Raw genomic sequence first — 25,835 nt, 5'->3', positions numbered from 1 at the left:
TAGATTCGAGGCCTTCAACTTCTTTCCAAGCAATACACACAAAATACTGGAGGAGCTCAGTAGGCCAGGCAGCATCTGTGGAAAAGAATAATCAGTTGACATTTCGGGCCAAGGCTCTTCGTAAGTCCTGATGAAGGATCTCAGCCTGAACCATTGACTGTACCCTTTTCCATTGTTGCAGCCTGGCCTGCTGAGTTCCTCCACATTTTGTGTGTGTTGCTTGGATTTCCAGTTTCCACAGATTCTCTCATGCTTGTGGAACTTCTTTCCGATATGATTTCCACAGTTAATGCTTAGAATGATGGCTTTGTGTATAAACAGATCACACTGTCACCAGCAGCATAATTCACCTTGAATGGGGCACGCTTACCTAGCCGGTTGCCGTTAGAAGTGCTGATTTTCTAATAGAAATAAACCAAAGGTGGGGCTCAGACCCCCAGTTGCTTGATTCAGGTGCAGAGTTCAAATTTCGCAGTAAATGTATTATCATATGCTAACTAGAGATTCATTTTCTTGTAGGCATTCACAGTAGAACAGAGAAATTCAATATAATCAAAGATAAACTAGACCCAAAGACCGACAGGCAACCAATGTGCAATAGACTAACTGCAAATAGAACAATAATAATTAAATAGATTCTGAGAACATGAGTTGTAGAGTCCTTGAAAGTGAGTCCACAGGTTGTGAAATCAGTTCAGGGTTGAGGTTCTTCATGTTGGTTCAGGAACCTAATGAACTGTTCCTGGACTTGGTGGTGTGGGACCTAATGCTCCTGTACCTCCTGCTCTCTGGCAGCAGTGAGAAGAGAGCGTGGCCTGGATGGTGGGGTCTTTGATGGATGCTGCTTTCTTCTGGCAGTGCCCAGTGGTGGGGAGGGCTTTGCCCAATGCTGTAGATATAATCAGCCAATGGTTCCAGCTTCTGAGAGCAGTTCAGTGCCCTTATCATCGTGTTGGCTTGAAACGAGGCATCTACTGGTGTGTATAGCATACAGAAAGACGACACGTCCTCAGGCAAAAGGGGAAAGTGTTTGTTGTCCTACAGAGGCATTTGAAGGAGTATCACAAGCAAGATACAGTTTAGCAGGGATGTTGTGGAGCTCAACGGATTTCCCGAGGAGGTACTACAACGGGACATATGAAAGAGATATGTTGTTACATAAAATAATGATTTAGTAGAGAAGGTGGAAGCGGTCTGCACCTGTGCGTGAATGTTTTTACGTTTGTTCCCGCAGTGCAATGGGGCAACAGCAGTCAGCAGTCGATGCCTGGTACGTACTTTATGAATTATTTTTGATTTTTGTAGTAGTATATTCTTATACAGCATTTGCCTTCAACTTCCTTCCAATATGAACTCTATAGTTAACACTCAGGATGGTGTGTGTGTGTGTGTGTGTGTGTGTGTGTGTGTGTGTGTGTGTGTGTGTGTGTGTGTGTGTGTGTGTGTGTGTGTGTGTGTGTGTGTGTGTGTGTGTGTGTGTGTGTGTGTGTGTGTGTGTGTGTGTGTGTGTTGATCACACTATCACTGGAGGATAATTCACTTTGAATGGGGCATGCTTACACAGCCAGCTGCCATTAGCAATGCAGATTCTCTAATGGTAGTGAGCACAGGTGGTATGAGTTTACAGTGACAATCCTATCTACCCTACCGCCCCTTTCACCTGAAGACCAAAACTTGGCTTGCTATGTAAATATATTTACATCCTCACCAGTTCTTGCCTTTTTTTTTGGACACATTTATAATGGAAACTGCCTGTATGAACTTGTTTTACTGTAATACCCTCCTCCCACTACAGGAAGAATTGCAGCACCATAGGAGATCGACTGATATATTTTGACTTGACAAAATTTTTAATTTTTTTTATATTTAAGGGGTAGTATTAGAAGCTGAGGAATATGGAGAGATGGAGGGGAAGAGAATCCGACTCAGCTAACTAGACTAAAATACTAATGGTGAATAAGTAATAGTCCTGTTGTTTATGAATTAACTTATCAAATTATTTTGTTCAGTCATTGGCTACCTGGTTGTACTTGCCAAGATCCTTAAGCTGTGGAGTTGCCTCTTTAAACCTGTCCATCTCTCTCCTCCAAGAAACTTGAAATATCAACCTCTTTGACCCAGCTTGTCTACTGGATATGGGAGCCCCAGTTTATTTTTTAAAATAATTTTCATGTAGGATCGCTGTGGTTGTTTTACGGCAGCCAGGTAAATGAAATCCGTTGCTGTTGCAAAGAAAAAGCTTACAGTGAAATGTTCTTGCTTTAGAGGAAAAAATGAGTGCAGGAAGAAGGGGAAAGAGGAGGACAGATTTCACTTGTGACCTGTGTCGTGTCCAAGTGAGACCAGGAAACTCTGCTCCTCCATCTTAGGGACAAACTGGTATTGTTTGGGGGAGCTATAGTATCTGAAAACTGCAAGAGAGTTTGGGGATCATTAGTTCAAACTTATTATAATCAAACTTATTATCAGAGAACATATATGTCAACATATAACGTTGAGATTCATTTTCTTCCAGACACTTAAAGGAAAATAAAGAAATACTATAGAATTTATGAGAAACTATAGATAACAAAGACTGGCAAACATCCAAAATGTAAAAGAAGACAAATTGTGCAAATAATAAAAAAGTAAATAAATAATAGTAATAGAGTTCTACCCCATGTATCTTTACCAAGTCATTTTATCCTTCTACAACACACATCAAATGCTGGAGGAACCCAGCAGTTCAGGCAGGATCTATGGAGGGGAATAAACAGTTGACACTTCGGGCGGAGACCCTTTAATCAAGACATCATGTAGTCTACAACAGGTAGTCCTGATGAAGGGCCTCAGCTCGAAACACTGACTGTTTATTCCCCTCCTTAGAAGCTGTCTGGCCTGCTAAGTTCCTCCACCATTGTGTGTGTGTTCCTCTGAATTCCCAGGATCTGCAGGATTTCTTGTTACCCCCATGCCCTTTGCTTGTACCTTTCCATGCTTGTCTCCTTGTGCCTTTCTCACTGGCCCCACTCTTTGGCATATCAATTCATTCGACCGTCCTCTCGTAGCCCGCTGATGTCTCTTGCTCAGCCCTCTCTGCGGTATCTCCAACCACCCTAGTGAACTACTTGCAGAGGGCCTTCAGGCTGGGGGGGCGGGCAGGTGTCAAGCAGGCTTTTTGTTCTGTTTGTTAATGAGCCTTTTCTCGCCAGGTACAGTGGTAATGGTTTCTTTTCTTCTTTCCCTTGTGCATCTTCCACATCTCCAGTAGCAGGAACAAATAACTCTGGCACAGGCGCTGCCATGAATTCCTTGACCTCCCTGGGAACCCTCCAGGGTCTGGCAGGAGCCACGGTTGGGTTAAATAACATTAATGCACTGGCAGGTACAGTACACGTGGGGTGGGGGTGACTGGTTTATGAGGGGAGGGGTGGGAGGATGGGCTGGAGGACGGTGACCAGTCTGCGGTTTAATGTGGTGCACACTGCCATCTACTGTTCAGAAAGACCCATTTCAGAAATTCATATCAATGTTTCCAAGCATTTCTCACTCTGGCAAGACCTTCTCCAAATCTCTTAACCTTGCTCTTAAATCTCCATCCTCTAGTTCTATCTGCCTTCAGTTTCTACAATTTTATAAACCTGATTCATACCCCTCTCAACCTTCTGATCTCCAGGGAGAACAGACTTGGCCTGTCCATTCTCTCATCACTGAAGCACGGTGAACTCACTCTGAAAGATGATAAAGAGCCATCTGTTGTCACGGAGTTATTTGGGAATTTGGTCCATGAGGTCCAGACTGCCACCACATAAGAACAAACTAGCCAGACCCTCTCCCCACCCTCTGGGTCCTGTGAAACCAAGCTCCTTTTTGAATGCCACAGTGGAATCTGCCTCCACAGCTCCACTGGAAAGGGTGCTAGTCAACATATGAAAATAACTGTTCCATCAGGTCATTTTTCTTTTCTTTGCCAATACTTTAGTTTGCAATCCCTCTGCCAACAGAAAGTCTCTCTCCCATTTGTTTTGCCTCTACTGTTCACAATGTTAAGTTGCTCTCAGGGTCAAGCCGATTTCCAAGATACCTGATGCAGTCTTTCCAAAGTCCCTCATCCCTGGAATCATCTTGGTCAGTCCTGTCTGCGCCTTCCCCAAAACCTATCCTGAAGTGTTTCACACAGAACCAGACAGTACTCCAGCTGTGACTGAATTAGGAGTTCATAAAGATTCATCGTGACTCCCTTTCTTTTGTAATTAATGTCTCATCTTAAAAGAGCCCAGCATCCCAGATACTTTTTCAAACCCATTCTTATCTGCCCTGCCACAATCAACAAACCATTTCCATATTCCCTGATACTAGAGAGGAGAAGGTTATTTGGTCTATTGAGCCTATCCCAAAATTCCCACCAACATCCCCCACACCATTCCATCTGTTTATACCGTGGGCACTTTACAGTGCTCAGTTTACCTACTAATCCATGAGACATAGGAACAGAGTTAGGCCATTCAGCCCATTGTGTCTGCTCTGCCATTCCCATGGTTGATTTGTTATCCCTTTTGACCCCATTCACGCACCTCTTCCCTGTAACCTTCGACGTCCTTACTAATCAAGAATTTATCAACGTCCAGTTTAAATATACCCACTGTCTGGGCTTCCACAGTCATCTGCGGCAGTGAATTCCCACGCATCGTTGAAATGTGGGAGGAAACCAGAGCGCCTGGGCTAGACCGACTGGGTCAAAGGGAGAACGCGCAAACTCCACACAGGCAGCTCCAAGCTCAGGATCGAACCTGGAATTGTGAGGCAGCCGCTGTGGCACCAACTCTGCAAAGTCCTCATTTTGAATCCTTCTCCACAGTTTATATTTGGTTCTTCCTGCCAAAATATAACCCAAAACCATTTCTCAAATTTAAGTTTCATTTGCCATCTCCCAGCCCGCACCTGCCTCCTGGTAGTCTATTATCCTTATTGCAGTGCAGTGCACCTCCAAGTTCTGTGCCATCTGCAGATTTGGAAATGTTGGACTTCACGTGTGTGCCTGTGTCATTAATGCATATTAGAAACAGTGGTTTCAGTATCATCTCTGGGGGTGACCACTTTCCCGCTACTCCAAAAGACAGTCACATTCTGGTTCCTGTTCCTTTGCTAATTGCCTCTCCATACTGCTGAACTACCCCTCCCCCACCTTTAGTTCATAGAATATAGAACAATACAACACAGTACAGGCCCTTCAGCCCACAATGTTGTGCTGACCTTTTAACCTACTCCAAGATCAATGTGTCCCTTCCCTCCTCCATAGCTCTCCATTTTTCTTTCATCCACATGCCTATTAAAGAGTGTCTTAAATATCCCTAATGTATCTGCCCTCTGTGTAAAAAAAAAAACTACCTCTGAGATCCCCCTAACTTTCCTTCAAATAACATAAAATCACCCGCTCTTGTATTAGCATTTCTGTCCTGGGAAAAAAGCACTGACTATACATTCTTTGCCTCTTATTGTCTTAAGCATCTATATCAAGTTACCTTTCTTCCGTCTTTGCTCCAAAGAGAAAAGCTCTAGCTTATTCAAACTTGTCTCATAAGTCCTGCTCTCTAATCCAGGCAACATCCTGATAAATCTCCTCTGTACCTTTTCTAAAGCTTCCACATCCTCCCTGTAATGAGGCAACCAGAGCTGAACACAATACGGCAAGTGAGGTCCAATGAGAGTTTTATAGAGCTGCAACATAAGATGTTTAAATAGGCACATGAATGTGAGGAAAATGGAATGACATGGACATTGTGTAGGCAGAAGAGATTAGTTGGCCATTTGATTACCAATTTAATTGGTTTGGCACAACATTGTGGGCTGAAGGGACTTCTGTGTTCTATGTTCTAACATTACCTTGCAATTCTTGAACTCAATCCGTGACAAATGAAGGCCAACTCACCATACACCTTCCTAACCACCCTGTCAACTTGTGCATCAACTTCTGGGGATCTCTGGATGCAGACCCCAAGACCCTTCTGTTTCTCCACACTGCTAAGAATCCAGCCGTTAACTTGTACTCTGCCTTCAAGTTTGACTTCCAAAGTGTATCACTTCACACTTTTCCAGATTGACCTTAATCTTTCTTGGACTTCAATCTACCTGACCCTTTGGAAGTCCATGTGTACCCACCTGAATGCCATTTCCCCTTTCAGCCTCTCTGCTACTTTGTCAAAAAATATCCCCCAAAGTCACTGAGCCTCAGTTTTCTTTTAACAAAGCTATCACTGAATGTTCAGGTCTCATCTTATCTCTTTATGGGGATTTTCTCACCTCTTCTTGAACATAGGGGATCCACTTGATGCCATGTCATTCCTTCTTAAGAAATTCCAATTTGTTTATAGTATGAGGTGATCAGAGATTAGATCCATTAAGTCATCAAAATAATTCCTGATTGTCAGCTGACACAGCCCTGAGCTCTAAACTTCAGGGAATTTTACCTTAGTAGAAAATGGCTCATCCCTGTTCAAAACTGAGTTCCCAAGATCTCCCTTCACAATAAATTTCACACAAGCATACTCCACACATTGCTGTCCACGCTCAGTCTCTCTCTTAACCTGCTTCTGTCGAGTGTGGGTGAATATGTCTGGAATGCAGTTGGTGCTGAGCTTGTTGTGAACATCATCCATCTCTCTCAGCCACTCAAGTCCATTGGCGATCCCAAGTCAGTTGCATGTTGCCAGCATGTTGCATGACCAAGAGTGAAGCACTGGGAATGTGAAAAGGTGGCCCTTTCTGTAAGGAACTATTGAGTGAATGCAATTTTTTTTCTTTATTGTTGGTTTGATGTAAAGTTGCTCAAATGCTCTCAGGTATGGCGGCGCTTAATGGTGGACTCGGAGCGACGGGCTTGACCAACGGTTCGGCTGGCACAATGGACGCCCTGACCCAGGCCTACTCAGGAATCCAGCAGTACGCAGCAGCCGCGCTGCCCACCCTGTACAGCCAGAGCCTGCTGCAGCAGCAGGGTGCCGCGGGCAGCCAGAAGGAGGGTGAGTGCCTGTCCTCTGACCCTCGTCTCTCGGTCGACTAGGTCGCCTACCTTTTCCAAGTGCCGCCAAGTCCCAGTCTGGGTTCGGTTTCTTCTCTCAGGCGCAAGCACGTCGGGCAAAAATCTTGCTTCCAGCACCGTCACCAACCAACACGCCAATTCCTGCCACTGTCTGTAAGGAGTTTGTACGTTCTCCCCATAAACATACGTGTTTCCTCTAGGTGCTGCGATTTTCTCCCACATTCCAAATACATCTGGGTTAGTAGGTTAGTGGATGTAATTGGGTGGCGTGGATTCACTGGGCCAGAAGGTCCTGTTACCATGCTGTATCGCTAAATAAATAAATAAATTACAGGCTCGTAGAAACATTGAACATAGAACAGTGCAGGCCCTTCAGCCCACAATGTTGTGCCATCCTTTTAACCTACTTCGTGAACAATCTAACCTCCTACACAGCCCATAACCTTCCAGATTTCTTTCATCCATGAGACTTTCTTAAGTGTCACCAATACATCAACCTCTACCATTGCCCCTAGCAGTTCATTTATGGAAAAGACCTAGCTCTGACATCTGCCTTAAACTTTCCTCCGCTCACCTTAAAAGGATGTCCTCTGGTAGTGATAATTTCTGTCCTGGGGAAAAAGGCACTGGCTGTCCACTCTCTCTATGCCTTGTTTTATCTTGTACACCTGTATTAAGCCACCTCTCTTCCTCCTTCGCTCCAATGAGAAAAGCCCTAACTCAGCCTTTCCTCATAAGACATGCTTTCTAATCATAGAATCATAGGCTCATAGAAATCTAACAGCACATCACAGGCCTTTCACAATGTTGTGCCAGTCATGTACCTACTCCAGAAGCTGCCTAGAGTTACCCTTCCATATAGCCCCCTATTTTTCTAAGCTCCATGTACCTATCTAAGAGTCACTTAAAAGACCCTATTGTATCCACTTCCACCACCATCACTGGCAGTGCATTCCACACACCCACCACTCTCTCTGTAAAAACATTTACCTCCGACATCCCCCTTGTACCTATTTCCAAGCACCTTAAAACTGTTCTCCCTCCTGTTAGCCATTTCAGCCCTGGGAAAAGCCTTCTGGCTTTCCACACAATCAATGCCTGTCATCATCTTTACACCTATATTAAGTCACGTCTCTTCCTGCTTCGCTCCAACGAGAAAAGCTCTAACTCACTCAACCTTACCTCATAAGACATACTGTCTAATCCAGACAGCATCCTGGTAAATCTCCCCTGCACTCTCTTTCAAAGTTACAGATTATTGCTGTACCTATTCCTCTATAGCACAATTTTTACAGGACATAACACAACAAAACCGACAAAAAAGTCCTTTGTAGTGCAGGGTGGTAATAGGGTTCCTCTGTTGCGGTAGGGATTAGGGTTGGAAGTTGGTTCAAGAGCTGAATGCTTGAAAGATATCATATGCCACATTAGTTAGACTGGATGAGAAGGAGTTACAGGACAAGATGGAAAGTTTAGAAAATGGTACTGGTTGTATTCAGTAAGATATGTAATTTGTTTAGCAAAGGTGCAGTGAAAAGCTATTGTCTGCATGCCATCTTGTAGATAGATTGTTCATCAAGTACATCAAGGAAGAACAAAAGGAGAGCAACAGGATGCAGAACATAGAGTTGGAATTACAGAGAAAGCACAGTGCAAGGGCCGGAATGAGAGACTTCTAACAGCAGGATAGAGGTTGCCCTCAAGCCCGGTGGTACATGTTCTCAAGCTTTCCTACCTGCTGCCCAATGGAAAGGGGAAGAAGAAAGAATGACCATGGCAGGAGGGATCTTTGATTATGTTGCCTGCTTTCCCAAGGTAGTGGGCAACATAGACAGGGTAAATGTAGGGGAGGCTGCTTTCTGGATTGGAATGAGCCGTGTCCACACCTCTGTGCAATTTCTTGTGGGTTTGAGCAGAGCAGTTGCAACATCATGTTGTGATGCACCCAATAGGCTTCTTCCTCTGCTGTGATATTCTGTGAGGAGATATTGGTCCAAAGCATCATTACTGTCAGAAACACTTTAAGCTCAACGATATTCATGATGTTGGTATTGATGAAACCATTAAAGTGTTCAGTTCAGTAAGCAATAGATTGAATGCTGACAATCCCCAACCTCTCTAAATAATTCATTGTTGCTGGTAGAAGTTTTTTTTATAATCTCAATTGGATTTGTTTCTATGTCTCTGTATAGTCCAAAAAAAAAACACAGCCAAGGTGCTGAAGGAACTCAGTGGGCCAGGCAGCATCTGTGGAGGAAAATGGACAGTTGACATTTTTGGTCAAAAGCTGAAATGATGCCACTTGTTCTGGTGTATTCCTACAGCATTTTGTTTTTCCTTTGCTTTATCTTCCAGGATTTGCAGTCTCCTGTGTTGCCCTGAATGGTCCATCTCCCAATCGCTCTAATCTCATTTAGGTTGAGAACCCTCCGAAATAGTTGCACTGAACAGTCTGGCCTTTCTGGCCTTGCACAAATATTTATGTCTCAATGTACAGTGGTATGCCTTCAGTCAGAACTGGATGAGAGATGACTTAATAGAGATGTACTGTATAAGATGAGTAGAAGCATTGATAAAGTGGACAGCCAGCGACTTGCTCCCAGGGCAGAAATGGCTATTATGAGAGAATATAATTTAAGGTGATTGAAGGAGTGTGTAGAGGGATGTCAGAGGTATTTTATTTCAACACAGAGAGCAGTGGGAGCTTGGAAAGTGCTTGCCAGGGTGGTGTTAGAGGCAGATACAGTGGGACATTTGAAAACCTCTCGGATAGGCACGCAGCTGAAAGAAAAATTGAGTGCTATGTTTGAGGGATGGGTTAGCTTGATCTTAGAGCAGGTTAAAAGGTCGTCACAACATCAAGGGCTGTAGGGTCTGTACGGTGTTGTAATGCTCAATGATCTATGCAATCTCTTGTGTTTCTCTTTAAACCCCCCCCCCCCCGCCGGTATCTCCAATCTCCTTCCTGCCTAAAACCCAGCAAAATAATTTGCACTAAATAGTCTGGCCCTTTCTGACCCTGTACAAATTTTAGTAACTCCACCAAACAGAGGCCACAACCTCCAGAAGTCTATCCGCTACCTGTCTAGTTTTATCCATCCTCATTCTGCTCCTAAGCTTTTGGTCGCGTATTCTGATGCCATTTTCTGTGGTCCCGTGGTCTGTTTGATAATGGGTTCACAAAGTACCTTGGGATAGTCTGCAAATTTAAAAGAGATACTGAAATGAAAACTGCCAAACTAAAGGAAATACCTTCTGCTATTTAAAGCAAAATAAATCAGTAATAATCTGGAGCCACAGTTCAACATTTGGGAGGAAAAAGAGGCTGTAGCAGGTTAATTGAGTCATCAGTTTCCTAAAATATCTCCATTCAAAGGAGAGAAAAATGAAGAGAGGCATATACCAATCACAATAAAGGAAGCCAATAATATAAAGGAGGATACCAAAGTTTTTTCAGGTATATACAGAGTAAAAGAGAGACCAAAGTAGATATCAGACGGCTGGTAAATGATGCTGGAGAGATAGTAATGGGAAACAAGGCAACAGCGGATGAACTTAAGTATTTTGCGTCAATCTTCGCTGTGGAAGACACTAGCAGAATGCCAGAAATGCAAAATGTCAGGTGGCAGAAGTATGTTTCTTTCCTTTTACTAAGGAGGAGGTGATAGGAAGCTGAAAAGTCTGAAGGATAAGTCATCTGGACCGGATGAACTACATCCCAGGGTTATGAAAGAGGTAGCAGAAGAGATCGTGGAAGCATTAGTAATGATCTTTCATCTCTCACTAGATTATGGAATTGTTCCGGAAGTTTGGAAATTTGCAAATAACTCTCCACTCTATGAAAAGCGAGGGATGCAGAAGAAAGGAAATGATAGGCCAGTTTGACTTCTGTGGTTGGAAAAATGTTGGAGTCTATTATTAAGGATGAAGGTTTCAGGGTGTGTGGAGGCACATGACAAAAAAAGGCCAAAGTCAGCACGGTTTCCTTCAGGGAAATCTTGTCCGGCAAATCTGTTGGAATTCTTTGAGGAAGTAACAGGCCGGGTGGACAAAGGAGTGTCAATGGATGTGGTTTATTTAGATTTTCAGAAGGCCTTTGACAGATAAGGTGTGTCCATAGAATTACAGGAAAGGTACTAGCATGGACAGAAGATGGCTGACTGGCAAGAGGCAAAGAGTGTGAATAAAAGGGGCCTTTTCTGGCTAGCTGCGGTGACTAGTGGTGTGCCACAGTGGTCAGTGTTCAGGCCACTTCTTTTTATATTATATGTCAGTGATTTAGATGAAGGAATTGATGGCTTTGAAGCCAAGTTTGCAGATGATACAAAGGTAGGTGATGAAGATGCAGAAGGACTTGAGACAGATTAGGCGAATGGGCAAAGAAGTGGCTGATGGAATATAGTATAGAGAAGTGCACGGACATGCTCTTTGGAAGAAGGAAAAAAAGGCATGGAGTATTTTCTAAATGGGTAGACAATTCTAAAATCAGATGTGCAAAGGGACTTGAGAGACCTTGTGCAGGTTGAGTTGGTAGTAAGGAGAGAAAATGCAATGTTAGTATTTATTTCAAGAGAACTAGAATACAAAATCAAGGATCTGATGCTGAGACTTTATAAGACTGCACATGGAGTATTGTGAGAATTTTGGGCCCTTTATCTAAGAAAGGATGTTCTGGCATTGGAGAGGGTCATGAGAATGATCCCAGGAATGAAAGAGTTAACATATGAGAAGCATTTGATGACTCTGGGCCTGTACTTGCTGGAGTTTAGAAGAATGGGGGGATGGATCTGATTGAAACCTATTCAATATTGAAAGACTTAGAGTGGATTTGGAGAGGATGTTTCCTATAGTGAGGAAGTCTAGGACCAGAGGGCACAGACTCAGAACAAAGGACATTCATTTAAAACAGAAATAAGGAGAACTGTCTTCAGCCAGAGTGCGGTAAATCTGTGGAATTCATTGCCACAGATGGCTGTGCAGACCAAGTCATTCAGTATATTTAAGGTGGAGGTTAATAGGTTCTTGTTTAACCGGGGGTCAAAGGTTGCATGAAAACGGCAGGAGAATGGGGTTGAGAGGGATAATAAAACAGCTATGATGAACAGCAGAGCAGACACAATGGGCCAAATGGCCTCATTCTGCTCCTATGTCATATGGATTTACCCTCAGTGGCCACTGTATCTCTTGTACCTAATAAAGTGGCCACAGAGTGTATATATTCATTGTGTTCTGCCCATCCACTTAAACATTCAAGGTGTTGTGCATTCAGAGATATCATCACTGTTATAATGTGTGGTTATCTGAGTTACTGTTGCCTTTCTGTCAGCTTGAACCAGTTTGGGCATTCTCCTCTGACCTCTCATTTTCGCCCACAGAACTGTCATTCACTGGATTTTTTTTTTGTTTTTTGCACCATTCTCTGTAAACTCTAGAGACTGTTGTGCATGAAAATCCCAGGAGATCACCAGTTTTTGAGATACTCAAACCACCCCATCTGGCACCAACAATCATTCCCCGGTCAAAGTCACTTAGATCACTGATGCACCATCAATAACTCTCTGAGACGTGAGGCGAGATATCGGCTTTTATTGACTGGAAGAAAGAACAAGCTGTAGTTGACCACCATACTACATCCTGGAGACTGAGGGCAGGGCTCAGGCCTCAATCGACTTTATACCGGGGTCTGTGGGAGGAGCCACAGGAGCAGTCAGCGGGGGGGCGTGTCCAGACAGGTATATGTAGTTCACCACAATCACATTTTTCCCCCTTCTGATGTTTGGTCTGAACAACTGAATCTCTTGACCATGTCTTCATGCTTTTATGCATTGAGTTGCTGCTACATGATTGGCTGATTAGATATTTACATTAATAAGGTAGTGTACAGGTATACCTAATAAAGTGGCCACTGTGTATATTTTCTTTCTTCACGGGTGTGAAACATTTTACTGTATACATTGCCTCTGTGCACAAAATTGTAATGAGTGCAAATACAATATATTTCCACTCTAAACCTCCCCACTTCTCATTGCTATCAGTGTTGAGGTACTTGTCTATTGATGTTAAATCACCATTTGAAAAATATTTGTAATGAACATTATATTGGTAATAGATTGCGAACAGAAGTTAAATTGCTAACGAGCAATATTAATGAGTACAATTGGTGATTAATTGTAAACAATGTGAGTGTTAAATTGCCAATTAAAGTGGTGTTACTGAAGAGTATGTGTATTAAATTAATAATGAATGTTATTGATGTTAAGCTGATAATGAAGGTTTTTGGTAGTAAATTAGTACATAAAGCTATTGGTATCAAATTACTAAGGAACACAATTCTTAGTAGCAGTTAGTGTCTGCATACATCTCTGCTTCTCTCAGAGAAAGATATCTCACGGCACTCACAAAGCTGAAGGCAGCAATAGCTAGTGGGAAAGAATGTGCAGATTTTGGGTAATGAAAGGGAACTTTGGAACAGGAGAGGCTATGGGGTTATAATGTTGGAGGAACTTGAGATGAAAATGGTAAACCAGTGAGCAGAGAATCCAGGGAGGATTGGAAAGGTGACTAAGGTAAGATTGGGGAGCAAGGATTACACTAAAGCTCTGGGGGAAAAAAAATCCTCTATCAGGAAATTCCAATCATTTAGCATCTGCCCTGTTGGGTGATAATCCCCGCAGTCTCTTTCACACACAACAGCCCGAGTTTCAGCTCATCCTTGAAGATCACTAAATTCCATTTCCGCCCTCTTGAAACTCATCTGCTTCTGCTCCCCATGCTTTCTTCCAGGTTCACTGGGGCAAAAGAAACTAATAGTCTATCATGTAACATCTGAGAAAAGGCAAATGAAAAGTGTATTGGATAGACAATGACATCCAATGGTCCAGAACATCTGTTAATCCAGCTCCACCAAAGTCCCGAGAAAACTGGATTCACAATGTTTTTACTGTATGGGAGTGGGATCTATAATGGTGTTGGAGAGCAGGACTTAATTCAGCAAATGCATACAATACAGCATTTCTGAATGATTGGCTCCTTAAATGGGTGCCAGGAGCACTTGAGTGCAGGAACACAGGAGAGCTCAGGGTATGACTCTGCTTCTGAAGTTCTAAGCACTTTCCAGAGCTATAGTTGGAAGAATCATCAGAGGATAGGTGAAGGAAAATCCTAAGAGCTTCTACAGATATATTAAGAACAAAAGGATAGCAAGGGACAAAACTGGTCCTCTGAGAAATCAGAGTGGTAGTCTATGTGCAGTGCCGGAAGAGATGGAGGGGATCTTAAAGAGATTTTTTTGCATCTGTGTTTACTCGGGAGAAGGACACAGAGACTTTAGATGTGAGGCAATGCAGTAGCAAGGTCATAGATCCCGTACAGATAACAGAAGAGGAGGTGTTTGCTGGCTTGAGGCAAATTAGGGTGGGCTAAACCCCCAGGGCCTGACAAGGTGTTCCTCGGACCCTGTGGGAGGCTAGTGCAGAAATTGCAGGGTCCCTAGCAGAGATATTTAAAATGGGTGAGGTACCGGAGGATTGGAGGATAGCTAATGTTATTCTGTTGCTTAAGAACAGCTATAAGAATAGGATGGGAAATTGTAGGCCAGTGAGCCTGACATCAGTAGTGGGAAAGTTATTGGAAGGTATTCTAAGGGACTAGGTATGTAAGATAGACAGGAACTGATTAGGGATAGTCGGCATGGCTTTGTGTGTGGTAAGTTATGTCTAACTAATTGTATCAAGTGTTCTTTGAGGAAGTTACTGTGAAAATTGATGAAGGCAAGGCATTGGAATTGGATGTTGTCTACATGGGCTTCAGCAAGGCTTTTGACAAGGGCCTGCATGGGAGGTTGGTCAAGAATGTTCAGTTGCTTGGCATTCAAGATGAGGTAGTAAATTGGATTAGACATTGGCTTTGAAAAAGAAGCCGGAGAGTGATTGTAGACGGTTGGCTCTCTGACTGGAGGCCTGTGCCTAGTGCCATGCTGCATGAATCAATGCTGGGTCCAGTGTTGTATATCAATGAAATGGTAAACTAGATCAGCAAATTTGCAGATTACACCAAGATTGAGTGTAGTGGACAGTGAGTAAAGTTAGCAAAGCTTGCAGTGGGATCTGGACCAGCTGGAAAAATGGGCTGAAAAATGGCAGATTGTATTTAATGCAGACAAGTGTGAGGTGCTGCACTTTGCAGGGGGTGGGGGGAACCAACCAGGGTAGGTCTTACACGGTGAACTGTAGGGCACTAAGGAGTGCATTAGAATAGAGGGGTCTGGGAAAACAGGTCCATAATTCCTTGAAAGTGGCGTCATAGGTAAGTAGGGTCATAAAGTAAGCTGTTGGCACATTGGCCTTCATAAATCAATGTATTGAGTACAATGTTATGTTAAAATTGTATAAGATCTCCTAACTTGGAGTATTGTGTGCAGTTTTGGTCACCTACCTACAGTCAAGATGAAAGAGTGCAGAGAAAATTTACAAGGATGTTGCCAGGACTTGCAGGCCTGAATTACAGGGAAAGGTTAAATAGATTAGGACTTTATTCTCTAGAACATAGAAGATTGAGGGGAGATTTGATAGAGGTATATAAAACTTTGAGGGGTATAGATAGGATAAATGAAAGCAAGCGTTTTCAACTGAGTCTGGGTGACACTACAACTAGAGGTCATGGGTTAAGGGTGAAAGGTGAAATGTTTAAGGGGATTGCGATGGGGAAATTATTCACTCAAAGAGTGGTGAGAGTGTGGAACAAGCTGCCAGCCTGAACGGTGGATGTGGGGTCGATTTCAACATTTAAGAGAAATTTGGATAGGTACATGAATGGAGTGCTCTGGTCCGAGTGAAGGTTGAGGGGAAGGTTCTTTGACCTATAAGGTTAACTGTGGTTCTCTCTCCAGAGATGCTGCCTGACCTACTGATGGTCTTCCTGCGTCTTCTGGGAATGAACAATAATCCTTGTGTTAGACTTGAGTATTGAACCCATACAGTCAATGAAGATGGGATTGGTTCTTGGAAAAGGAGAACAGAATAATCATCTGATGAGATGGTCATTTTTATTCTTTGATGGCCATATCCCGTTATGTAGTCTCCTTCGAAGTAGCGCACACAAAATGCTGGAAGAATTCAGCAGGTCAGGCAGCATCAATGAAAAGCAGACGTTCTAGATGAGATTATTCATCAGTTGAATGTTTTACTCTGGAATTCCAGCATCTGCAGAAACTTGTGTTTATGTACATTTTTAGTTTTTTAGTAAAGGTAAGTTTTTTCACAGAGAGTGGTGGGTGAATGGTGGTGGTGGATGAAGACATATTAGTGACATTTAAGACACTCAGATAGCCACATGGATGATTGAAAAATTTGAGGGCTTTGTTGGAGGGAAAGATTGATCTTAGTGTAGGTTAAAGTGTTGGCATGACATTATGGGTCAAGGGTCTGTACTGTGCTGTATTGTTCTAAGTTCTGTGTACCTCAGAATAGTTTCAAGATGACGCCAGTGCCATACTGTAAAGACCTAGCCCAACCAAAAGATCCTGAAGTCTATTATGTATGAAATGTTCCGTGATTAATGTTCTTTTTCCTGGTTTTGACAGGGTTTGCTCATACAAGACCTGTTGACAACTTTATATTTGATATGTTTGTTTATGAGCACAAGAGTATGTTGCTGCTCAAGCCAGGGAAAGTATGTTTCTTTGAAAGAGAAAGACAGAGGCTCCAGGATGGTGGTTGTGTGTCTCAATGTCACTGAAATCAAAGGCATCTCTTCTGTTTTCCCTGCTGTTAACCTAGCATACCACCATCTCAGAAAGTATCAGCAACAAGGAATAAACTACAGAGTGTTGTTGATGAGTTTGAGATTATTAGTTTGTCAATGAGTGATAAGTAATGTTAAATTAGTGACATTATTGACAGTAGATCACTGCTAAAGGCAGTGCCAATTTAGGGATAACTTTTGATAATGAGTTATGATTGGTATTTAATGATATTAATTATATTGTACGATGTCAATTTAGTCTGGGTTTAATGGGTTTTTAAAATTATTTCCTGATTTTTTTTTTATTCTCTCTTTAAAACTAAGCAGGTTTCATTATTCCTTTAATAAACATTTTAATCTCATGCAGCACACACTTTATTGACCCCAAGTGTCTTAGAAATAAATGGATTGTGTGTTCAGGTTAAATGCTGAAGCGCTTTAATCAGTGTGTGGGAGATATTATTGCCTTGTATACTTGGGTCAGCCAGATCTATCACTTAATTAATATAATAATTCACTGACATGAATTATTATCTGACAGACATGCTCCCAACACATGAAAGAATATTTCTTTTTAATGTAAATAGTAACAACCCCACCCCTACACCATACCACCCTGCTATGGGCTGCAGAGTTTATAACTCAACAACAATGTTTCCTTAAGAGGTTTTGTTTCTTTATAATTGGTACCATTAGTGAGAACAGATCATGTCAGAACTCTCATCTCTATGGTCCCAGATCTGATATAAGGAATTCTGTGACACACTGTTCTAGATTACAGTGGTCTTTTAGTTATGTCATAGGATGTGGATTCATAAATATTGAACTAAAGATATGAATTTAAATCCTACCATGACAGCTGAGAGATATCTGTTCAAGTAACTAATCAAATCTGGAATTAAAATGTTCGTAAACATACAGAACTTTAAAAACCTATCTGATTCACTAGTATCATTCAGGGAAAGAAATTTACTCTTGTTAGATAGTCTGGTCTAAACGTGGTTCCGTACCCACAGTGATGTAGTTTGCCCTTAGCAATCCTCTGAAATGGCCTAATAAGGTATTTAATTCAAGAGGCAATAAATAGAGGCCCTGCTAGCAATATCCACATCTTGTGTCAGATTTCATTTTTACTGAAGCAAAGCACAAAAGCTTAGTTCTTAAATGTTCAAGAGTGAGTTTTCTATCTTCTGGGGATAATGAATCGTCATCCTTCAGGAAAATGATTTCCAAGATCAAACACAGATATCCACCAACAGCCTCTGGTGCCTATCATATTCAACATTACAATGTAGAGAGATCGCAAGACATTACCATTAGTGATATCTGGTATTGCAAAGGTGAAGGCAGAGTGTAACCCATTGATCCTAAGCATGGGGCCTTTATCGTTGTTGCTTAGGTGAATGTTAGGACCTTACTACCTTTAAAGAAGTTGACGCTTTCAACTTCAGAACTAAAACAGATGTAATTTAAATGTGCATAGAATCTTTTTTCGATAAATATATATGACTTCAGCTTTGTTGAATTTCTTTCCCAGGTCCAGAAGGTGCAAATCTGTTTATTTACCATCTGCCCCAGGAGTTTGGAGATCAGGACATCCTGCAGATGTTTATGCCATTTGGAAATGTTGTGTCTGCTAAAGTCTTCATTGACAAACAGACCAATCTTAGCAAGTGCTTTGGTAAGTATATGTGAATGTAGTTAAAAATATGTATTGATGCCTGATTCAGAAGTTTGTACGTTCTCCCCGTGACCACATGGATTTTCTCCGGGTGCTCCAGTTTCCTTTCACGTTCCAAAGATGTTAGTGTTAGTTGTGGGCACGCCAGAAGCACAGAGACACTTATGAGCTGCAACAGCACATTTCAGACTGTGTTGGTCATAAACTCCAACAACACGTATCACTGTATGTTTTGAGTATGTGTGACAAATAAAGCTAATCTTAACTTCAGTTGATCTTAAATCTATAAATTTACACGAATCCCACATCAATCCCATTTTTTATTCTCCTCACTTTCTCCAAACTCTCATACACATCGGAGCTTTTTACCCTACCAGCCCACATGATGAGCAATTCCAGGGGACGGTTACGGGGGAACTGTAAAAACAAAAGCAATTCCAGTCTCGGGGGAACTGTAAAAACCCCCGCAGATAGCATTTAAGGAGAGGACAGAACCTGGGTCTCATGCACTGTGAGATACCAACTGCACCACTGTGGGTGGGAAGACAAAAGACAGGCAGCACTGAAGGCATTTTAATGTACAGTTTTAATTACAGTTATCATTACGGTGCAAACCAGTGTTTTTGCCCAGCGAGCGGTTGAATCTGGAGTACAGGTCAAGTGCTGGTAATTAGGGCTCATAGGGATAGGTGATTAATGGGCAGCAAGCCCTGATTCTGTGTTCTCTGATTCAATGAACAAAGTTTAAAGTAAATTTACTATCAATGTACATATATGTCACCATATGCTACCATTCACCATTCACAGAAGATACAAAGAAATATAATAGAGTCAATGAAAACTACGCCACAAAGACAGGCAAACAACCAATGTTCAAAAGAAGGCAAACTGTGCAAATACTTAATATGTAATAATTAAGAAGTTTTATTTGCTCATTAACACCATCAAGATGCAATAATGCCTGTTCACCTATGAATGTCTTCATTTTGAATGTATAGTAAGATTGTCTCATTACTTTCCTCCATTTCTCCTAACTTTACGCTCCCCTCCCCCACCCTAACCCCCACAGGTTTCGTGAGTTATGACAACCCAGTCTCCGCACAGGCTGCCATCCAAGCCATGAACGGTTTTCAGATTGGAATGAAGCGTTTAAAAGTTCAGCTGAAGCGATCCAAGAACGACAGCAAGCCCTACTGAGTCTAGTGTGGGAGGTTAATGCTGTTACTTTAGCTTTGTTAGGGTAAGTCCCATGAACCAGCCCGTGGCTGAGGAGGATCATTGCCAACATTCATCAAGAGACAGTTTTAACATTACACTTCCATTCTCCTTTCCCCACCTGTTTTTCCTCCCATTCCCGTTACGTTCAGTATCTTAAATCTTATTGTATTTACAGTATTTAATATTTTGCTTTGTTCCGTTTAAAAAAATGAATTTTGCAAAAAAAAAAGATGTCTTAAGAGGATTTTGAAAAAAATATAACCGAAATGTGCAATTTAACTCAGCAGCCACTGGTGCCAAACAGGCCCAAGTGATTATCGGGCATCAGACGCTTTATTAGCTTAAGGGACCCAGTTAATGTAGATTAGAAAGGCACCAGCAGTTTACGGGTTAATGATATGGTGGCCTAGCCTGAAATTGATACCAAGAGAAGTACTAACATTTTCTTTTATTTTTTTTTGGGGGGGAAATTCTCACTCCAATGAGAACTATTCTGATAGGACACAATCACAAGTTAGATATTAAGCTTTGTGTGATCAGATCACATTGGTCTTTTATTGAAACAAACGCCTTTGAGATCTGTTTCCACTGCCACACGGGGCTCTTTTTTTCGGGAGGGGGCAAGGGATAAAATGGAAGAGAAGATTTAAATGATAACATTTGCCGATGGTTAAATCAAAAATGATTAAGAAGGAAAGCCACAGGCCTGTACATTTTATTTGTAAAAAAAGCAGCTCTATTTTTATACAAATTTTTACTGCCTCAGAAAGATGGAAGTTATTTATTAATTATCTATAGTTAATTTATTGGATACCTGAGATAGTTCATCCTCTATAATAGTTAGAGCTTGCCTCGTGAAGTAGTCTCTGATGTGCTAAGTAAGAACCAGTTTATCCTTGCAGTTAAACATACACAAAACACATCCTGCAACAATCACGCTTCTCTCGTTTATTTGTATCTTTTAAGTGTGTGGTATCTCATTACTTGTAGCTTCCATTAGTCAAGTTCAAGTCTTTTATTTTAAACCTTGTGACTTTTATTCTTCGTTTACATATTTGTTTAATTAAAAAAAATCTATACTCCTGTCCCAAAACCAATCCATCTCTTTTAACTCTTTTAAAGTACGGATGGATTTTTTGGGTTTTTTTATCTGTTGCCGTTGCTTTTATTTTACAGTTATTTAAAAAAATGCAAATTTATGTGAATGGCTCATAGAATCTAATGACTGAGATTTGCATTATTTCTACAACCATGAGAATGATTTTGTTCCTGCTGCGTAGACTCTGTGTAACTTTTGACTCTTCCTTGTTTTTTTCCCCTAGACATCTTCATGCTCGTTAGTTCATCGTTTGCCTAACATGTCCCTGTGGCGCCAAAAAAATTCAAAAAAAAAAGCTCATCGTCCCGTCATTGTTTCTGATGTCTTTCTGACCTCACATCACACTTGGTCCTCCTACTTGACCCCTTTGACCTAGTTTGACTTTGAGATTTTTTGCATGTGACCTCATATAGTTTTGAATTCTAAAGAGTTCAATGTGAAAAGCCTAGCTGCATTTGTGTTGAGACTGAAAAAGAAAAAAAATATTTTAAGAAAGTAAAGCAAGACAAAAATATATAAGAGAGAGAGAAGGAAATAAAAAAACCTGTGGCGAAAATGTTTCTTTTTTTTTCATGAAACAAACTTGAAAGTATTATACAGGGATTGGCATTCTGTCTGGTCACTTGGAATAGCGATAGCAATATGTGGCCAGATAACAGAATGTTGGTTTCTCAATGATGCAGACTACTTCTGATCAGCTGAAGAAACTGGTCGGAGATATTATCAAGAGCTCTGTAATAGTTTTTACATTTTTCAGGCAGTGTAAAGTTTTGATAAGGGCCATTTAAGTGGCTCACTTTCTCATCAATATATATAGAAATGAAAAAACCACTTTTTTTGTAGACTAGTTTAAGATAATTAAAAAAAAAGATGACCCATGTTTGGGGAAAGACTACCTATTTGTGTCACCTTTTGCTGAACTGATTCACACCTAGACAATCTGTGGTAAATGCACATTAAATAACCTATATTTTATACTGTTTAAGTGTATTGGGAGAAGAAAACAAAGAAGTAAGTGTTAACTTCGTCACGTTGGTAACTGTGTGGGTTAAGTTTTGGTGTCATCGCGATTTTTAAGGTTATAACGCATCGGAATTTTTTTTGGCTGACTCGCAAAAGATTTTTTTTTCCGGATGGCCAAAAAAATCTTAACTCGTCAGGTGAAATGGAAAAAAAACCTACAATTCCAGGACAAAAAAATTGTGTGCTTTGCGTGTAAAATGTTTTTGACGTCTGATTTTTTTTTTCACTGTGGGGTTAACAGTTTGACGTACTTTGTTCAGCAAAATGTGAGATTGGCTTTTTTTCTTTTCGAAAAGAAGAAAACAGCAATTTTAACAGTGCCAAATTCCAACAAAAAAATTAAAGGTACTTCCTGCCTCGCGCTTAATTGTGTTATTTGTGAGAAGTAATTTGATAACATGGGGTATTTTGTTACTTAAGTGTTTTGTAATAATTCTCTCATGTTTGAAAAAAATTAAAGTACAAAAAAAATTAAAACCAGAGAGAAAAAAAGTTTGTTAAATTGTTAAAGCTGTGGTCTTGTTGCCTGAGATGGTTCACTGTTTGTTAATTCTCTTGGTAAAAGTGCCCATATTCCCCAACCTTGACATTCATTGCGATGTTGTGAAAGCAAACCTCATAAAGCTTTTTTTTCTTATAGTTGTAAAATTTAAAAAAATAAAATACTTTAAAAAAACACACACACAAAAAATATATATATAACACCCCAAGGCAAGAATGTTCAGAACTGGTTTGAAATTAATAAAAAAAAAATCATTAAGTAGCTATAGCTGCTGAGTATGACTTTCTAACCATTGCAAACTCATTTGTCATTCCTATGTGCATGCACTTGATATGTAATAAAATGTTAACTGTTAACGGGCCAATATTTCTCTGCAATAAGGGCTGGGAGCCAATCAGATCAGTTCGGCTTCCATTGCCTTGGGGACTGATTTTCGGCCTGCTCTTTCCTGACTTCATTTCCCCACACTATCACCTTCACCACCTTCCCACCTGATACGTTGTATTCGGTTTTTTTTAATCAAGTAAAAAAAAGTAAAAAAAAAAGTTGTAGCTTCATTGCGTTTTTTGGAAAATGTCACACAAGACAAGTGTTTGTGCTTCTGTGATGTGAGATCTGGTGTTTGTAGACTATTATCATTTAGGATTAAGACTTAAAGGAAAAAAAAAACAATATATAGTTTTAGGTATTTGTTTGAGAAAAGCCAAAGTTAATGCAAAATGAGTGGGGGAACTGCAAGCCCATGTGAGTGTTGTAATTCTTTTTGGTGCATTTGACCCTGTATGTGTTGGAAGTTTTGTTTTTGAGAAAAAAGTCAACACGCCACACACACACACACTCAAAAAAAATAGTGGGCTTTCATATTTCTACAACTTGATTGTAATTATGCATTTTGTACCAGTGGAACTTTTTATACTGGAAATTAAAAAGTGGATATTTCTGCGCCTTCTCTGTGTGGGCCCAGTTATGATGATTTTGAGTCTGATTTCTGGTTGGTGCAGAGAAACTGGTGACTATTTCATTTTAAGAATTTACAAAAAAAAAATCAAAAAAAAACTTTGGCTTGCTTTCCTCATTTCTTTGCATATGCTTAAATGTCAAGAATTTTTGTCAAACAAAATGGGTAAGTTTCTCTTCGATTATGTATTGTGCAGTTACATAAGGTATTAGGACTAGCAGTATTCAACCACATACAGTCGGATAACTGTATTAGTTTTAAAAATATTAGGGGTTTGCTTTTTGCTGTTGAAATCCAAGTTTTTTGCTGATTCTCTGTCCTCATTGTGAACATAACTGTGGAACAGTCGGACTTATTTTTGTAACGTATGTTATTGTGTGATGCAGTTTTGCTTCTGTCTCAAATATTAAACCATTTTTCCTAATACTCGTCTCTCTTTGTGTACTGTTGGTGACGTTCACTGTTGTTTGGCGTTCTTGCAAACCTCACTGTTCCACGTCGTTTCTTTTTTTGTTTATTCTCTTTGTTGTGTAGACAAGACACTGCCAATCTTACCAGCTACTTCTGTTCCTCATTCCTCTTTTGGTTCAGTATTTAACTGTTTTGGTTTTCTTTTCTTTTTTTTTGGATAAATACAGCGATTTATACAGTTTTCCAATGTTTTTTTGCTGAACCAGTAGCAAAAAAAATCTGCAATAAGCTACAATGCAAGGGTCACTGCATGTGAATATTAGACACACGGGAGAACTAATAAATAACCAAAGAAATTGGCAGCTCTTAAAATCTATGATATGAATGTTATTGTTGCTGATTGTTCTGGATGCATTGAACATTAAGCCAAGTCAAAGTCTGATGGATAAAATGAACCTTTTTTTTATACAGACCATTTTGGAATAGAATTGGCATCAAAACATGAGGGGGAGCTTTAACTGTACTAATTGGGATGATACGGAATTATTCTGAACCCAAATTCCATGGTTTTTTTTTACTCTATTAAGTTAGCTGTTCTTAGTCAAGAAGTTCCCAGCAATGCCTTTAACCATATCAACTCTGTGTATGATGAGAATTGGTGAAGCGGGAGGGGAAAGAGAGCTACAATCTGTGGGAATCATAACCTTGCCTGCATGCACTGAGCATAATTCAGAGATGCCTCTCCACAATTAGTTTCTAAAATTGTTTATTGCAATTACTAGAACAAAAAATTAATAAAAGAGTAGAGCCACTGTATATGCAATTTTAAAAAAATGATCAATGATTAATTTCAATCCCATGCATGTATCTAGATATTGAGTTTGAGCAGTGTTGGTGTGATCTACCTAACTGTGACCCGTTGCCCGAATGTCTGTGTGTCCCATGGAGGCTGGAGGCCCGGAGGTGGTCTGTTCGAGGGGCTGTCTGTATGTGTGAGCGGGTGGTTGGGTGGATGGATAGGAGGGAGGAAAGGGGCTTGCTTTGCTGCCGCTGTCCTCTCCGAACATTGTGGGCGTATGATGTTGTTGGCGCCGGAATGTGTGGCTGCCCACAAGCACGTGGTTAGTTTGTATTGGTTGTTAAATGCAAATGATGCATTTCAATGTAAGTGATAAGTAAGTGAATCTGAATCTAGATTACCTTCATTATCAGTTCCTCTCCCACCCCTCCTGCCAACCACCATTCTTTCAGGACCAATAATAGAAAACTATCCTTTGGAAAAGTCCTCCATGATTCTTCAGGCAATTAATTTCTGATTATTATTTTTCTTAGTTCCTTACCACCTTACAGAGTACTGCTGTCACTGACTATGAAAAGATGATTTTGCACAAACCTACCCTAAAGACCGCTACCTTCTCCCCTTCCCGGAGCACCCAACTTTTTCCCCCTTTTCTGTGGACTGGAGCCACACAACAGTTGGATGCTGGGCTCTCCAAACAGCTTTCGTTTCCACTGCTGCCATGTGTTATCAACCAAATCATGTTTCAGCTCTTTCTTTCCTCTCTAGAATGGGAGACAGTACCTCGCCCAGCCCAGGAGCTGAAGTGACTCGCAAAACCACGTGCAGAGCAGGGTTCATGGTGGGAGACATGAACCACAGCTGTGGGCCCAAAGCAAGTATCTTAACCTGTGCTAAGTTCTACCCACCTGTTAGGGGCAGTTACTGTTGACAGGAAAAGCCATACCAGTTAGTAGATTAAATGGTTATATGGGTGTAATTGGGGAGCACAGTTTTATGTAGCCAGACGAGCCTGTTACTATGCTGTATCTCTAAATCATAAAATAATAATGTGGATGTAGTGCTCATTTTATTGGATAAAATAATTTTCACCCATTGTTTTTTAAAAAATTTTGGAACTGCAATTATAATCACAATTCCAATGTGGTTCTTTCCATCCCATTATGTAGATTTCTATCTCGCTTCCCGGCTGTAGAACTGGTCTTCCCAATCGGCTACCGAGTATTCAGGTAGTGTTGACTGCAGTGGGCAGCAAAATTAAGTGGCTTCTGAAAAGGTTCTTAATCCTGTGACTGGCCTGATGAGAGTCGGGATAGGGGTTGGCTGTGTGGAGAACTGGCTCAACATCACTTGGTACAGTGTGCCAGGGATTGGTGTGGCAATGC

At 41.0% G+C, this 25,835-nt stretch overlaps 1 protein-coding gene across 14 annotated transcripts in view; it reads left to right on the top strand.

Moving 5' to 3' along the window:
* Window positions 1-23,664, top strand: part of celf2 (cugbp, Elav-like family member 2) — a 1,088,079-nt gene extending 1,064,415 nt beyond the window's left edge. For 9 of the 14 annotated variants that reach the window (XM_073066515.1, XM_073066516.1, XM_073066517.1 and 6 more), the window contains 6 exons: window positions 1,235-1,270; window positions 3,248-3,364; window positions 6,819-6,998; window positions 18,297-18,440; window positions 19,510-19,680; window positions 20,981-23,664. In XM_073066515.1, coding sequence (XP_072922616.1) covers window positions 1,235-1,270; window positions 3,248-3,364; window positions 6,819-6,998; window positions 18,297-18,440; window positions 19,510-19,637 — 605 coding nt within the window. In that variant the 3' untranslated portion in view covers window positions 19,638-19,680; window positions 20,981-23,664. The remainder of the gene's footprint in view (window positions 1-1,234; window positions 1,271-3,247; window positions 3,365-6,818; window positions 6,999-18,296; window positions 18,441-19,509; window positions 19,681-20,980) is intronic. The other 5 variants (XM_073066514.1, XM_073066508.1, XM_073066513.1 and 2 more) reach the window with 3 other exon arrangements.
* Window positions 23,665-25,835: the final 2,171 nt, after the last annotated feature.

This window comes from Hemitrygon akajei, chromosome 14 (genome assembly GCF_048418815.1).
Source record: "Hemitrygon akajei chromosome 14, sHemAka1.3, whole genome shotgun sequence".
Taxonomy (NCBI): Eukaryota; Metazoa; Chordata; class Chondrichthyes; order Myliobatiformes; family Dasyatidae; genus Hemitrygon; species Hemitrygon akajei.
This window is presented reverse-complemented; position numbering and strand designations above follow the sequence as displayed.